The 16,554-nt window shown below is 49.2% G+C and overlaps 3 protein-coding genes across 3 annotated transcripts; 1 reads left to right on the top strand and 2 right to left on the bottom strand.

Moving 5' to 3' along the window:
* Positions 1 to 4,819: 4,819 nt before the first annotated feature.
* On the bottom strand, positions 4,820 to 8,029 carry FSUBG_13902 (uncharacterized protein; the record flags this gene model as incomplete). Its single annotated transcript, XM_036678842.1, has 4 exons — positions 4,820 to 7,114; positions 7,161 to 7,229; positions 7,293 to 7,422; positions 7,464 to 8,029. 4 exons carry the CDS (start codon positions 8,027 to 8,029, stop codon positions 4,820 to 4,822), a joined length of 3,060 nt encoding a protein of 1,019 aa, XP_036530637.1.
* A 4,565-nt stretch (positions 8,030 to 12,594) lies between these two features.
* FSUBG_13901 (uncharacterized protein) lies at positions 12,595 to 13,848 on the top strand (the record flags this gene model as incomplete). Its single annotated transcript, XM_036678841.1, has 1 exon — positions 12,595 to 13,848. The coding sequence occupies one exon, from the start codon at positions 12,595 to 12,597 to the stop codon at positions 13,846 to 13,848; it is 1,254 nt and encodes a 417-aa protein (XP_036530636.1).
* A 1,058-nt stretch (positions 13,849 to 14,906) lies between these two features.
* Positions 14,907 to 15,395, bottom strand: FSUBG_13900 (uncharacterized protein; the record flags this gene model as incomplete). The annotated part of the gene is made up of 1 exon (XM_036678840.1): positions 14,907 to 15,395. The coding sequence occupies one exon, from the start codon at positions 15,393 to 15,395 to the stop codon at positions 14,907 to 14,909; it is 489 nt and encodes a 162-aa protein (XP_036530635.1).
* Between the last annotated feature and the right edge of the window lie 1,159 nt (positions 15,396 to 16,554).

Below are 16,554 nucleotides of genomic sequence, written 5' to 3'. Positions count from 1 at the left end.
TATAAATATAAATCTATATAATATAACTATATAGTAATAAGAGTTTGCTTCCTTAAAGGTTACAGAGCCCTTATTAACAAACATTAGACTGCTATACATTACTCTGTATTGCAGTTACCGAGCCCACTTTACTAATATATCCCCAGACCTGGATCCATATTTGGATTCCGGTCATAGCCGAGCAGACCCGGGTAAGGCAGGTACGCGTCCCTGGCGTTTAGGTTTATAAACGTGCCTAGTTTGTTGGGGACTCATACCCGCACAGCCGGCTGTGCGGGTATGACTCGCCTAGTTTGTTGAATAGCCTTCAAAGCCTTAGTCATCACAAGACCGACCGGATCTGTAGTTAATACCGTCAATACGAGAAAACCAAGTGACGTGGACGATCCACTCAACGTGATCTCTTCACTGTATCGCAGCTAAGCCCACTATTGAGAGCTATTTCCACTTGGGTGGCGCCTGGTCTCTGGTGTTGGAGGAATAGCAATTACAAAAGAAACTGTACTGGTCAGCATGTCACTAGCGATTGACGATGTTCCTTTAAAGGGGGTCTTTTTAGAAATAAAAGATCTTTAGTATACAGTTCGAAGTGGAGCGCAGCAAATGTTATCACAATACTCAAGTAAAACAAGGCCCCGCGGACCGCGATGAATGAAATCTACCACGACTAAAGAGGAATCTATAAGAGCAAGTCAGGAGCGAGACTCAGAGCCACGAACCTACTCACTGTCACCACCTCCCATTCGCTCCCGCAAGCAGCCAACGAAGCTGTCGAACTCGCGGTTATTGCCGTGCCCGTGGCGACATGCTGAACCGTCGAATCTCTTTAACCAGCCCCAACTAGCATCGTACTAGCTGCAGTATACGTGCATCCCAAGGCGAGCGACATTGCATTGGTCGGCCCGATATCTTGGTAAAGAAGCCTGAAAGTCTTGAAGTGCTTGCGCCATGGTAACTAGTTATACGAGCTGGCCGATAAAAGTGCACTACAACTCAACACTTCCCCACCACGAGGTTAGCCCGCACTTGCATTCCCCCCCATTGATTGCCCTTGCAGCCACACTAAACTCACTCCACCTAGCGTGGAAGCGGTGCTACCGACGCGTCCGCTATGAATGACCTGCTCCCAAGACGACACCTCTGACCCCTTTTCCTACCGTCGAAGCTGAAGGCCTATCAATTTATATGATCCAAGTCGACATCCCACAGCCATCCCCATCAAATCCATTCTCTATTACTCAGAGATGAAAGGTGGGCGTGTCGCTGGGTCAGTTTGCGTCGCGTTCAGTTTCTAGAAGGGGTTTGATTGACTCAGGGAACGTAATAGCGCTACCTTGCCGTGAAGCACATTTAATAGCCGCGCAAGGATGCGCGTCATTTAACCCCTTTGTGTGCTTCATTCTCTTCCTATCCCTAAACCTGCCTCAACATGCATATCGTCGCCATAAACCCTCCTGATCATCGACACTTGACTCTCCTTGACTGATTTTATGTCTTTGTTTTAGAGTCACAGCGTCCTCCATGAACACATTCACCTCCTGACCACCCATCCTGAGGAGTCGCGGTCCCGCATACCCGTCACAAGCGCCAACCATGAACAACTACGAGATTATCCGAGGCGACCGTTTCTCAAGAGAGTCTTCGAATCACGATTCGCGCGCTGAAACGCTCCCGGGCGACAGCCCTTGATGGAGACATCGCTAGCATGTCCTCGCCTCTATTACATTCTGCGTCGCAGGCGCAGAGCAATCCCGTCTCAGGGCTCCGAGTATTCATAGATCCCCTACCAATAGAAAATTACTTCGAATGGTCATTCAGTGTCACCAGCACACTACGGGACTGGCAGGCCGCTCTTGCCTTGCACCCAAAGTCAAGATGTACACATTCCGGATTTAGATATAACGTTCTCTGTCATTGGTTCTACGATAATAAGCATAATTTGATCATACGTGGCGTTCTGGGTTCGGAAAGCGACAATCCATTTCGGGTATGTTTCACAATGCGCCTATCCCGCGATCACCGACAGTTCTGACGCTGACGATCGCGAAGAAAGGTCCTCACTATGGACCAAGCTAGTCCTCATGTCCACTAATTCGTGTACCTTGACTTCTTTGGGGATCTGATTCGTGTCTGGTCCGCCTACTTGCAAGTGCTCGAGTGTTGGGATGATTTGTTTGTGAGAACCTAGTAGAGATGAGTAGAGACAGAGAAATCGTAATCTAGATTGGTATCTATGGTAGGTCTATGATACTGAGGTGACAAAGAATAAGTGGTGTCATTCGGCTCAGGCGGACGACGCAAGCCAGTCTCCTTGCGACAGCCCGCCACCTCCAATCCAGATGGTCCAACATGGCCCAGAGTCGGATATGCACTTCCCTGCGTAGTCAGTCGGGAGAAATACTTGTGTAACAGCATCCTATGGAGATGAGAAGAGGATGGACCGACAGTTGTGGCCTTGTTGGCTGTCTTGAACCTCGCTCAGTCGCTGTCAGCTGTCCTCTTAGGGTAAGAGAACTCCTAACGTAGAAGAACTGCCAAGAATACCTCATCTAAGATCCACTAAAGCCACCCTAAACTTATCTAGACCTTCTTTCGACTTTTGTGAGGGTTAAAATTCTCCTGGTGAATGGAGTCTTGCTAGTATCCGCGCCACAGGGTAAAATTCTCACAATTTCCCCAGCCGCAATTGGAGCATCTTTCGATCATTTGAGATGGTTGAAGTGAGAATACCAAATGTCTATCTGTCTGTATGACTATAGATTGCGATAATACCCTTTAGGAGCAGTTATTGATGTTGCGAAGTCCAATTGCCTCTGGAAATATTCATCTCAAGTAAGGGGCGAGCGCACCCACGACCATCAAAGTCTTGGGGGGAGTCTCCCCTGTTCTCCATGCTCACTTCCAAAAGGGTCCCTTGTCGTGGTGTAACAAATGATCACGTTTTGAGTCAACAAACCCATTATCTCCAATTCATGTATAAAACAGAGGTAGAACTACGGCAACACGGAGTGCCTCTGTTCCCAAACAAGACTTGCCAATTGACCAGACCGCTACAAATCGGGACTGTTGCTAGAGTCTCAAGCAGAAATGCGGTATTACGAAGGGATTAGCTTCACAAGTTCTGGTGAGGACTAGAAACCCTTTTCTTCCTTCAAAGCATCCATTTCTGGCTTTATACTCAGGACATTGGCCTGTATTCCGAGGTCCACTTCTTGACGTTTTTGACCATCCATCAGGACCTTTTGCATTTATCTTGGGCGACTACCCTGCACAATTTGATCCGACCCAATTCCTTTTCGTCCCCTTGGTCAAAGTGTAGGCCCGTGTTTAAATCGCCATGGCCTCCATACTTTGAGCTCAGATAACTTCTCCCTTTAAAGCACTCTCCCTTCACCAACAGCAATGCAATGCGATTGATCTGATATACAACTATTCAAGGGAGTCAGCACCACGACCAGCGTCACTGTTTGAGCCGGAGCAAAAACATATTGGATAACAGTTGGCCCAGGCGCAATTAATACCTACGCCTAGTGGGCTGCAACGGATCAAATACCTTTGTCAAGTCGCGTCAATGTCGTTTTTGGAATGTGACTACGCCCCGACATGGACGCTTGCAAAGAATGCGACACGTTCTTCCTACAATGCGACGCACAAAATCTTTCACTCGCCTTCCGCATTTGGCGCCCGAGCCACTGCGAGTCTCCACAAACATGACCAAATACCAGTCCACTTTTCATAATGACATGAAACGCTTCCGAAATCGCCGGATCAAGCCAGAGACAATGCAGAACTTCCCACTAACTCCGCTGCCGTATGCAGGGGCCACCGCCCCACCTTTGCGAGCTTTGATCAACTCTCCCATATCACGATCCGTATTCACTCCGCTTCCACTGCCGGAACTCAATCCGTGCATCTACCGAAACCAAGACGCATGTTTCGACCAACGTTCCCAACAACTCAACTCAAGCCGGCTTTTTCAGGGGCTCGAGGGGGGGGGGGGGGGGGGGTCTGATTTGAATTGAGTTAAATCTAGCCAATTAGAATTGAGTTAAACAAGTCGACTTGCAGATCCCTAGTCTAGCCTAATTAGGTAAGGTTAGCCCCAAAAGGGGCTTTTTTTTTGCTGACTAATTAGCTAAGATAAGATAAGAAACCCTACCCTAGGTCTTAGGAAATTCCTTAAAAAAAGAAGTAAAAGATACCTATATATTACTAACTTTACTAGCTGACTTGCTGACTTTTAAGTCAGGACCTAGGTAGACTTGACTTATGGCCTTTTTTCCTGACTTGTAAGTCAGGGGGTCGGGCTTAAATTGAACAAGCTGACTTGAGTTATTGGGAACGTTGGTTTCGACTGCCGAGATGGAGTCTCAGCCACCTAGATCGCCAACCCCTGTTCAGTATAGCTGCGATACTCACAAATGCCCATGCTTTCAGGTCTAACGGGATTAGACTTGGTACCAATCCACGTGTCCTTTACCAGGAAACACGCGTCGCGTCCAATGAGATGATGGTTGGTTGGTGTCCGAATTGGGGAACTTTCTTATTCCTGGCACGAGGAACTGGTTCCCTGGACCACTACGCCGCTTTGGACGGGTGACGGAGGAATACTTGATTCATAGATAATAAAAAGACTTGGTTACTCATCATTAGATTTGATGAAGGTAAATCGTAAGCTTATGTGACATTGATCTCCAACATACAGTTCTTTTTTCATATCCCGTCACTTTCAACCTCACTTCGACCTCCAATTACATACAATTCTCATCCATCAATTTATTCCATTCGTCACTTCGACTCCATTATCGGTCCCACGTCCTCACTTCTTGTCCCTCTCCATACTATTCCAGTACCAATCGTGATCGATCTCACGTCTGCCCTCAAGCCGAACCACTCGTCGGCTGTCGCGAAGGGCTTTGAGTACATCGCGAAACATCCGGAGATTAAACTTTTGTCCAGAGTCCGAGCCGATAAAGTCGGTGGAAGTATCGTTCGCTTTGTGGTCGAGCACTCCCAGGTCCCCAAAGATGAGGAGACTCGACCTCTGTCGGGTCAAAGCGACGTTGAGACTCCGGGGGTTGGCAACAAACAATGGACCACTTTCGCGGGTCACACACAGAGCAACAACCACAATCTGAGCCTCGCGGCCTTGGAACGTGTCGAAGGTCGAGCAAGTCACGCCCTGCAGCTCAGGCTCCTTCTTGAATCGTTTCCCGATGGCACGGAAATTTGCTCGGTATGGCGTCAGGACGGCGATATCAGCCGGAGATAGCTTCAACTGCCGGATCATGTCCACAAGGAGGACTGCGATGAGGTCGGCCTGTCGGGGATTGAGGCGGGACTCATTGTCGGGATACTTCCGGATGCGGCAGTCCCGGCAGTCAAAGAAGACGGGCGCGAGGGTGTTACTGGCAGGGGCCGGGATCTTATACTTCCCCTGAAGGTACTCCTCCACATCAATACCGATGGGGAAGTTTGTGATGCGACACAAAGGGCTGTACTTGAAATGCGGCTTCAGACTGGTGTACACAGTGTCCAGTGACAGGTCGAAGAGATTCTCGGCCATGCGATGCTGCGTGTACAGGTGAAAGACTGGCCATCCAAGGTGGATGAACCATGAGAGCCAAGAGATTTGCGCAAATTTTGCGAATCGGTTCGTAGGCCAGAGTCGCATGGCGTGGTGGTCGCTCCAAGTTTCCCATGTACGCTTTTGGCGACGGATCTGGAGCAACTCGAAAGCGGTAGAAAGCACTGGAGCGAGTTGCATGGGGTCGCCGATGGCTATCATTGGTCGAGGAGTATTGCCAAACACCAGTACACCGTCTGAACAGAAGAGTGTCGCCGCTTCATCAAAAATAACAGCCCGGGCTTTGTCGTTGAAGGTCCTGTAGATCCGACTCGCTGATACAACAGGCGTGGTCGCGACAACATTGGCACATCCAAGAACAAGCTGCATGAGCTGGCGAAAGACCTTGGCGTGCTGTTCCCTCGTCTGTATGGCCGTGTACTGAGCAACCGACAAGGAACCCCGTGCAAGCTTCACTAAGGAGCGGAACTTTGAAATGTTCGCATCAGATGCCGAGTCGCAGGGCGCGCTGAGTCTCTCGTGAAGGTCAAACAGTTCGGCGTTGTCGTTCAGGGTCAGGGCGGGTACGGCAGAAGAACCCAGAACCCGCAAGGTCCACCAGCAAAGCGAGTGCTCCAGCTTCCAAGGCGACGGATTCCAGATACCGTATTCCGGGAGAGGCTTCCCGAACAAGACTTTGCTGCAGTTCTCGGTCTCTGTGTTGAGACTGTAACCACGAACCAGCATAAGATGCTTGACTTCGACACCAGCGTCGATGAGACTTGTGGTTGTCTTGGTGGCGACGTCTTGAATTCGTTCGAGAATGTTGTCTGTAGCTCCGTTTGACGCTGCGCTGACATAAACTTGCCCAAGGGAGGGATTATGGCACATGAGAACCACGATGGCGGACGCGAGATGAGACTTTCCTGTCCCAGGCGGACCTGTTACCAACCCGAGGCCATGGTGCAACTTGCTAAAGTATGTCTGAACACGTTCTCTGTCATCTTCAAAGACGTTTTGAAGGCACGCGTCTCGAATATCCGGAGGCACATCGCGGAGGAGATCAAAATGAGGGAGGGCTGTCTTCACCCCTTCCTTTTCAAGATCCCAAAGGCCTTTTCCAATCAGGACTTCGTTGAATACGAGTCTCTTGAGAACAGCGAGAGGGTCAAGCTTCTTGGCGGCCGGAAAGACTGGTCCGCTGCTTAAGAGGTGGATAGCATTTACTCGCTGCATGTCGCCGTGAAGCCCAGATTCTAAATGGAGATGTATGTTGTCACGTCGAGACTCTTTTGCCGTCTCGTAATCGTCGTAAGCGATCGGATTGAAGTCATGGCCCAAGCCTGTGGGTCGAGTGAGACCAAGAGCGATACGATTGCGGATGTCGACGTCGTTCAACTCTTCACAGGTAGCATATGTCAGAGGAACTGCATCCCAAACGATCATTCCAGTCTGGTGCGTCTCATCGCGTGTTTTCAAAGTAAATTCGACCTTGATCTTGTTGAGGTCTCCTCGTAGCGCACGACGGGCAGCGCGCCAATGTTCCGCCTCCTGTCCATGTTAGCTGAGATTATTTGCGGATCGTAACACTTACGAAAATGCCCTTTAACTCCAGAAGACACACAAAGTTGACGCTCTTCTTGACAGAATCCGGGCCGACCTTCTAGATCAACGCTGGCGGTTCAAAGGCCTCAATCTCTTTGAGCTTGTTGTCGAAATCCCATACATCCTGCACATGAGTCTGGGTGAGTGCTGTGTTGCGCTCGTTCTCGTTCTTGAAGCGGACCGTCGGAGGAAATGCCGGCCCTCTGTTCGCAGGGATTTGTCGGCTGTACCGGTCCATGTCCCACCAGTGCCTGTGATGTTAGTTTCGCCTTGAGAGGGATGAGAGACTCACTCTTCACCATATCCATAGTCGAGGGGGGTGAGTTGGGAGTTGATGGTGCTGACGGCGCGTGTGATCTCAGCGCTGGTGGCCTTGACGAGCAGAGTGAAAGTGTGTTGGTGAAGGATGCATGGCAAAGAAATGATATCCTTGATCAGAGTGTGCTGATTAACCCAAGAGTCCACAATCTCATTTGTACCATGAAATGGCAGGCCAAATCCGGTGACCGTGGTGCTTTTTTGGCACTTGATGTCGATGATCTTGTATCGGCTTGAATCCCCCGGGAGGTGGCTGCTGAGGGCGGACTTCTCATGAGATGTGAGGTCGTGAAAGTTCAGAGTGAACCCTTGCGGCGGAAGCTCGATTGTAATGTGATGAAGCGCCGACTCGGTCATGGTCAGGTCCGCGCTGTACCAGCTGAAGATCTGGCGGTCCGGGTCGCGTAGGAACGAAAGCCGTATCCCTTTGTGGTTGAAGTGGACGACGAGGTCGGGAGACGAAGGGATGAGTCTGAGCGTACCCTCATCCGCATCGCGAATGATGAGGTCGCACGGTAGTTGCCGGCGATGAGTCGCCATGGCTGTTGGGCGCGTATGAGGCGGTGGCGAGGGTTCTGGGGTGAGATGCTGAAGCAGGAAAACCACGAGTGAAGAGAAGTGGTGAAGCAGGTTGAGAGTTGCCTCGAGGAAGCGGGGTGCTTGAGGTTACACGAGGAGCGGCAGCGGGAGAAAAAACAACACTCGGCGAGACCAAGCGTCAGTGAATCACGCTAGCCTCTTTGGGTTGATAGAAGATGTCCTTATAGAGGTCACGATAGCCAATGACAGCCCTTCTCACTACCTGTTGGATGCTGAGGTCTGGGTGCACTCAATTTTAGGAACGCCAATCAACTTGGGGCCATACCGGGATGATAAAATTGACCAGGTGTGGCAGAAATCTCAGTCCATGTCTTCCTTGAGGAGTATCCTGTTGACCAGATGTAGTTTTGAGATATTTTGTCTACAGGGAAATGAATTCTTTCTGGATAAGAATTAGGTCAAGCATGAACTCGATGTTCTCGTAACCACATCCAACCACTGATCGAGACCGTACTCAGTACAAGGGGCAATCTGTGAAGACCGGGCTGATCGACGACGGGAGGTAGGAGAGAGAGAAAGGTACGTACCGGGGCAAATCTACGACAGGCGGCACATTCCCTAACAGTCACTAATGTCCACTGATGTCCACTAGAACTACAGGCGGAAAACAGCAGCAACTCGGCATCAAACGGGAGGGGAGAAATAGGTACGTACCGAACCCGAGGGGCAGAAATCCGAAATCCCCCAGCGGGCGCCGAATCCACTAACAACCACTGAAGCCCACTGAAGGTGACTGAAAATGGGTGGGGAAAGGTACGTACCCAAGTGCAGTCCAAAAAACAAAATCCCCAAGCGGCGCCAAATCCACTGACGGTCACTGAAGCCCCCTGGAGCCTCGACTTGGCCGTCGTGGTCGATCAGAGAATGGGAGCGGAACAAGGTACGTACCTTACCTCCCTAAGGTAAGAGCCAAAGTCCAACAGGCGCTAAGTACATGAACAATTACTAAAGTCCACTGAACCTAGCTTTTAGTGGACTTTCCTTTCAGTGGACTTTGACGACCGTCAGTCGCTTGGGGGTGGGAGTCGATGTATGGCTGCGATTGGCCCTCTGCTTGCCCCGAGGTGTCGGAGTTGAGGATGAGGGTGTGGCAGTACCAGTGGAATGCTATTATAAAAGAATTAGGAGTTCTACCGATTAGCACCCTGTATTATCCTGTAGTCATGTACTTTACGTTTTGGGCGGCATTGTTTAAATACAACTAGTGCACGCTGCAATGCCGTATGGTTTTGGCTAGTGGATCGGTATAACGTACAGTCGGTGCAAGAAGACTTATGACATTGAACTGAGGTGCTAAAAATATTTAGTCTAAGATTCTCTAAATATATAATAAAGTATACTAAGTTTACCTAAATTTACCTGAGACTTTTTGTAACTGAGGATCAAGTTCCTAGGTTTTATTACATCCTCCTGTCTAGTTGCCTGACCCTTTCGTATGAGGGGCTGTCCATCGAGAAGAGAAGAGCCGTAGGCTGAATTTGCTTTGACATACATATCGATCTTGTTCAATTCGGTGGAGTGGAGTCTTTCGGAATTTCCTCTCTGTTCGGCAGAACTTTGACCATTCGACGTTGTCTTATATCGTGTCTTTGTGAGGCTTGCTTGCGGCTCGTGTGTCGCTCGGTTCGAGACAGGGTACATGATGGCTACGCTGAGAAGGACTGATATGGTCCGAAATGTCAGCAGAGTAGGGCGCCCAAAGGCTACTAAAGAATCTCCAGTCCCTCGATCAAAGATGGTGAGTTCTCACATGGACTCACACTACAACAGTCCTCCATTTCCTCATCATCAATATCGCCTGAGGTCCAAACCCCTCTCTTGCAAGCCCCCAGTCAACACCGGAAAATGATTCATGGAGTCCGTTTCTTGTACACATTCGCGTCTCCAGACATGAGCTTGGTTTCCGTCCCCTTGGGGAAGCAGGTGAGCCAGCAAGATAGCGGCCAACTCATTTCAGACAACTCAGATTGTCCTGATCGTAAGTTGGTGGATTTGTATTTGCCATGCCGGTCGAAGATATCCATTTATCGACGTGGAGTCCGGTGAACCAGCTGATACGCTCTGTAGTCACCAGGTTTATTGGTGTTGGTTTCGGATTGAAAAGGTTTGTCGCTTCAGAACGTCTCCTGACAAATCGCATCGGGTCTTCTCATACGTGAGTGAGTCGCCTTGCAGTCATCGAGCAACAGGCACATTCGACTCGTTGGCGTTTTTCGTGTCGTAATGCGCAGGATCGTTGTTCAGCATGGCAATAAATTGATCCTGAAAAAACAAACTCCGTCAGCATGACCACTCTCCTCAGAGAAAAGCGACTTGCCCGCGCTGAGTGGTGCCGCCTAAAGTTTACCTTGACTTCAACGATGGAGGCTAGACGGGATGGCGTGGGGAATGCGAAAGAATCATTCCTCGTTAGATGAAAGATGTATGAACATCGAGACGGTCGAGAGAAGGACCACAACTGGAACGTAATCGCGGTGAAAGCCTTGAAGGAGAAGAAGAAACAAGTGAGGTCGGGCCGCAGCGGGTAAACAGACTACCCCGCTCCGGTTTGTGTGACGCGATGCTCTGGATAAGGGCGCGAAAATGGGAGAAAATCTCAAGATTTATCTAACATTTTCATAAAGTCCCACGGTGTTGTTGCAGATGGGTGCTGCTTAATGATCAAATTTTTGCGTTTACTTGGAATATCCCAACTGACTGTCTCAGCTGAGTTCACTGTATGTAACGTGGCGCAGCTTCTCCGATGTGAAGACCAGTTATGAAGAGAGGCTTACGTGAGTTTCAATTTTCATAGCATCTGAAGCCATCATAATTGAGTCTTGTTTTTAATCGAAGAAGAGACTCCAGGGTAGCGTGACATCACCAACTCTTGCAAGGTTTAGTTGTGGATTCTTGATTAGCGTTTGGATATTGCCTGATTGAGACGACACATCCTTCATCATTGGCTATGACCCATAGTTAGACCCATTAGGAACTGGACCATCGGTGCTTTGAAGGCGACACATGCCTTGTGACCAGTGACCTGAACATATTCGCAGACATTGAACCTCAATAACTGTCTCTAGATGCCGTGTTTCTGATTTTTTTTATTGCAAAATGTTCAGTAATAAGACCTTACAACATTCATATAAAATAATCAACCCGGGAAGGCCGTAGGATAAGACGGATCAATTTGCACTTGAGCTGTTTCACCCAAACGAGACAGTGATTTTAAGCACGAATTATATCCGAGGCGGGAATATAACAGCGGATCTGTAACTATGTAAGGTTCTGAAATAATTCTAATGTCGGTGGACGATATTTATTATTGTCTGGCTGACGAATGTTTGTGATGTTGTTACACTTTGGGTTATGAGATGGGTCCCTATAATGACGCCCCCTCGATGAGCGTCTCATAGAATGCAGAGGCTACAATGGAATGTGCAACAGTTATGAGCGACAATGTATTATTTAATAACTAAAAAGGATTTACCGATCATAAGAGTCGTAAATACACATCTTTGGAGGACACGACGATGAGAATCTAATGAACAAGGTGAGACAGAGGTTCCCTGTTCTATATGTTTTTATGCCATCTGTAGGCGACTTCTCTCTTTTAACGACATCACTGGATACAACAGGTCATTTTATTGCCTTTAAAAATAACCTAATTCAACTGGAAGCTCACAGGTTGCAAGGGTGTCATTGATGTACTTAAATTGATCCCTCTGTAGCGAGGTTCTAGACTCTGGCCATATCTACAGTACTGGAGGACGTACCCACAGTGAGACAATGCCACTCTATTGTTGAAATGCCGGACTTATTTACGTATCATGCTTCCGACCTCCATTGACGGTCAGATTTCTTACATACAGCAGCAAGAGCTGCTTTAGATGTACTAAACTTTGCAAGGTCTCCTTTTACTTTAATTAAACGCAAGGCTTCTCTATTATTTCTCTTAACTACTAGAAATTATGTTCTGGCCCACTGGCGTTAGTTTTACAGCTGCTCTTATATTAAAACTGTTATAATAAAGATGCGGCTGCACTTAGTATAAAACTAAAGGAGGTGGTTTTATAAAAATCAAGACTATAAGTTATAGTTACAGGAATTAATATTATCTACTTTACATGTCATGATGATTAAGTGATCAGTAATAGTACAGAGTACCTTGAGAGGACGTATTGCCCATACTTGCGTTTGTTTCTCACCAACTCACATACTCAACACATGGAATATATCGACTTATTTGCACTCACCTTTTGAGCCATATGACAAGCCTGTAACTTATCCATACGAGGGTGTGATTGGCTCAAGAAGCTCGCACTCCCTGTAGCCGTCAACGAAGCCTTGCGAGACTGATGCCTTATCTAATCATAAAGATAGCCCGTGCATGTTGAGAAATTTTATCCTGACCGCTATCCAAAAGCTAACCTCCACAAAGCATCACCAACAGCAGCAGCAACAGCAGCAGCCCAACAACAACGCTCCTCAAGAAAAAACCTTTTTTTCTACACTGAATCACAATGGCTATTCAACAGTCCAACAACTCTGGTCAAGGCTCTGGTCAAGGCGGTTCCAGCCGTCCGCGACCTGGTCACGGCCATGCAACACCGAGCGATGATGCTCGCCCGCAGCAGATCAACAGCGAAGCTACGGCGCAGGCAACTCGTCAGGAAAATGGAGAGCTTAGTAGCCAGCATGGCAAAAACTCTACCAAGAATCGTGGCAGAGGTGGTGCCTCTTTCCACGGCGGATGGGCTGGCCCTCGCGGGGGTCGATCTCACCGTGGTGGTCGAGGGGGTTACCGCGGCGGGCGCCATGGCGAACACCGGGCTCGGGTACCCGACTATAGGCCTCTTGATTGTGTTCCGAAGTCCAGCCATGCTCAAGTGGCAGACCTTGGTGGTGCGGTGGCTAGCCGCTTGACCAGCAACTCACTGGAGGGTGGTGAAACCAATCACTGGTTCAGTAACAGAGACGCAGGAAAGGTCTGGGGTGTAACTTGTGGTGGTGGCGTCGACGACGTGATTGACGATGTCATGAAACGAACTGGTGCCACCTCTTGCCAGTTTTTCCTCATTCCAAACACTCCTGGCCGGTTCGATCAAATTGCTGCCAAGGCGGTTGAGATGACCTGGGAGGACAACAGTGGCTATAATGACCAGGGCAAGCCTGCTGGTATTCTCCGACACGGTGTCACCGAAAAGAAGAAGCCCATCAAGTGTGCCGCTTGTGGTAACAAGCGTCACACGCTGGCCACCTGCTTCTCCAGACCTGGTGGAAAGGATGGAGAGCAGAGCGGGTGTCCACGATGTGACACTATTGCACACCATGGAGGCGACTGCAAAGAGATTGCAGCCCTCCCACTTCATGAACAGGTCAAGATTCTCGTCTGCCAGCGAAGCAACATGAGCCCTTTCAAGGGACAGAAACCTTGGTGGAGACTCGTGCACGAATACGCCACGAGTAAGCACTATACTCCTAACACCATCACTTTCCTGCCATGGTCCAAGGAGTTTACTCTCGAAATGGCCAAGTCCAGACGCATTACGTCAATGCAGATGAGGCACGATACAGTAGCAGGATATAAGCTTCCTATAGATCAAGCTACTTTTGGCGCAGGTCCCGTGTATTGGAAGTACTGGCAGGCCAACAACCTGGCATGGCCTTCTGTCTTCGGTCCCATTCCTCCTCCTCCTCGGACTGGAGCTGCCCCTGGAGCTACCCCTCATGCTAGCACTGGTCCTGTTATCGGTACCCAGCCTCCTGCCTCCTGAGGTCCTTCCCTGAGGTTTCCCGCAAACATCGCCGTTTCAAGGGGTCTCATGCCCAACTCCGCTTCTGTTGTTAGTCAAGGCCCGGCACCTGGCAATGCTACCCACATCTCGGTACCTAACACAACCTCCTCCACCAAACCCGGTAGTGGGCGACCCGAGATCGACTATGAAGATCATGACATGTACTAGATCTCGGAGTTTGATGCCACTCACGATCCAAAGGTGTTGCAGGTGGACACAATCGTCCGGTCACTCCCTGATGTCTGGAGCTACTACTGGTGTATTGAATGCCGCCCCTGTCATCTTCGCGCTCATATTCTTCGATTTTGAAGGGAACATGGCATGGTTGTGGGGATGCATGGAAGCGATTCGATGTACGGGCTCTGTTGAGGGATTTTGATGGAAAGATTGGAGGAATAGGTTACAATAGTTAGACAGCAACGAAGAACAAGAGAACATAGCTGGCCATACAACTTTTTATTTGTGATTCAAACTAACTGACTTGTATGCATTCAGCAATGGTCACTAATGGGCGTCCTGCTCCAGGTTGGAACTGTGCTCCAAGTTCTCTGCAAATACATCTTGCTCACATCCTGTTCACAACTTGGTGTTCTCAGTAAAGCGTCCATTTGATTCAGAAACTACTTAGTGCTAAAGATCTTCTCCATGTAACCCTGCTCCACTCCAACTCCATCGCAAAGTCATATCGACTACCAGTTCCCCCAACAATCAATATCCATAGGCTTGTGGTGCTTGTCTTTCGCCATGTGAGCGAGGTTCGGAGTTGGCCATCTGGTAGCGAGGGTTCTTGGCAGATGCCACCAGGATGTCCAGGTGGGTCAGTTGTAAAACGTGTCGGTATCGATCGTGGCAAGGGGTGGTCTGAGGGATAAGGGAATGTCGTAAGACTCCAAAGACTGGCAGAAGGATTGTCAATATCGAAACGTAAAACTGTGTTCTTGAACGTACATGTCAAAAGCCGGCCGTAGGGAGACATCAGGCAAGGCTCATCCAAAAAGGGCGGCTATTTGATGACCACACTGGGTGACGCCCATGGATCACTTGAGATTCTTGCACAACTCAGCGAGCCATTTCGACTTCTTGCCCTGAAGAGTCTCTCGGACACCGTGCGATGGGTCATTTCGCATCGACGCATTGCCGTCCCGGCTGCCAAACCGCCGAACAGGCAATTGGAGTGTGCGGGACGATCTAATTGAGTCTCTTGGCAAGCCTGGGATGGTCCAGCGAACTTTATTGCTTGAAGGTTGCGTCTCTGCACTCCCGTCGGCAACACTAGAGACTTGGTTCATTTGGACGTCGGCTTCATTCTGAGTGGACTCAGTCGTCTGGAGCGTAGGGGGAGTTTGTTTCTGAGATACATTCGGGATTGTAGTCTCAGACTCGTGGACGTCCGCCTTTTCAATTGGCACAGGCTCAGGATTGGAGAGCGAGGTGGGGGGGATCGTGGACATTGTCTGCGACTGAGGCGTTTCAGCCGGTGGCCGCTCTCCAGAGGCCTGTCTCCCACTCGTCGGTCGAGAACTCATTTTGTTGGTGGTGGTGGTGTTGGTGGTTCGCTGTTGATGTTGGTAAGTGGCGAGGAGGAGAGATGCGGGAGTTGAGCAGTCAGTGTTGCTGTGCGAAAGATGGGGCCATGCAGATTGTCTGTGTTACACAAGGAGGGCTCCAGTGTCAGCAAGTTTGTGTCACATGGTTTTCGGGTCTCGATTTGTGGCAGAGAGCTGACGGCTGAACTCAGCCGACAATGTCGGCATTCAACGACAATGTCGGAAACTGATCTCCATCACACTCTTTATGTTTTGTGATCTGCCTCCAGTCGCATTCTCATTGGATCCTTCTCACAGCCCACCATGTCCATGTTCCATAAACCCATTTGCCAGTCATACACTCGGAGCATTCGTTCCAACGTCTTCAATTATAGACAACCCGCTTCCATCATTTACATATACGCTACGCCTCCTGAATATCTTAGTCCTCCGTATCAATGCTCATCTGTAAAAGCTTGGCCGATGTTCTGGACAATTGAGTTCAACAAGGATCGCGTCGCGGGGGGCGGAGTCGTTTACGTGTCCCAAGATGGCCATGGTTTCGGAAACATGGACATATATGCATGTGGTCGTGATGTTTTCTGTGAACAGCAAGATGAGTGCATGGGGCGGCACTCAAGGTACGAGAAGACTGCTCTCCATTAGCTATTGCCTCTGTCTGTTGTTGATCGGCACTTACTGTATTGCGAGACCAAAGGAAATGTCGAGCTCTTGAGATTCTTGCACATCAAGGCATCGAACCACGAGAATCCATCATCGATTGAAACTCGAAGCTAGGTATCACGCGCAAGTAAGGTACAAGCATACAAATGGTCTCTGCCCTCTCGGCGCGCGTAGATCTTGAGCAACAACGGATCATCCACACGAGGTTGATGAGGATTCCGTGGATCTCATGAAACTACTTGTCCATATTTTCTCTATTCGTTCTCAATCGGTGGCGGCCTTTTCGTCAAGGCCTTCCCAAGCCTGTATGAGGCGCGGGATAACGTCCAATGCCCCTCAATCCCCCTTGGGAGCCACTTACCTCAGACGGGTATGGGGATGGTCGACCAAGCGGGCTGTGGTAAGGTTATGGGTAGTTAAAAGAGGCTTTAGCCCCTAGCATATAAAGGTAAAGAATACTAATAAATATATATAG

This window comes from Fusarium subglutinans (assembly GCF_013396075.1).
Source record: "Fusarium subglutinans strain NRRL 66333 chromosome Unknown NRRL66333_c0000422, whole genome shotgun sequence".
Lineage (NCBI taxonomy): Eukaryota > Fungi > Ascomycota > Sordariomycetes > Hypocreales > Nectriaceae > Fusarium > Fusarium subglutinans.
The sequence above is the reverse complement of the archived record's forward strand: the minus strand, read 5'-3'. Positions and strand labels throughout refer to the sequence as shown.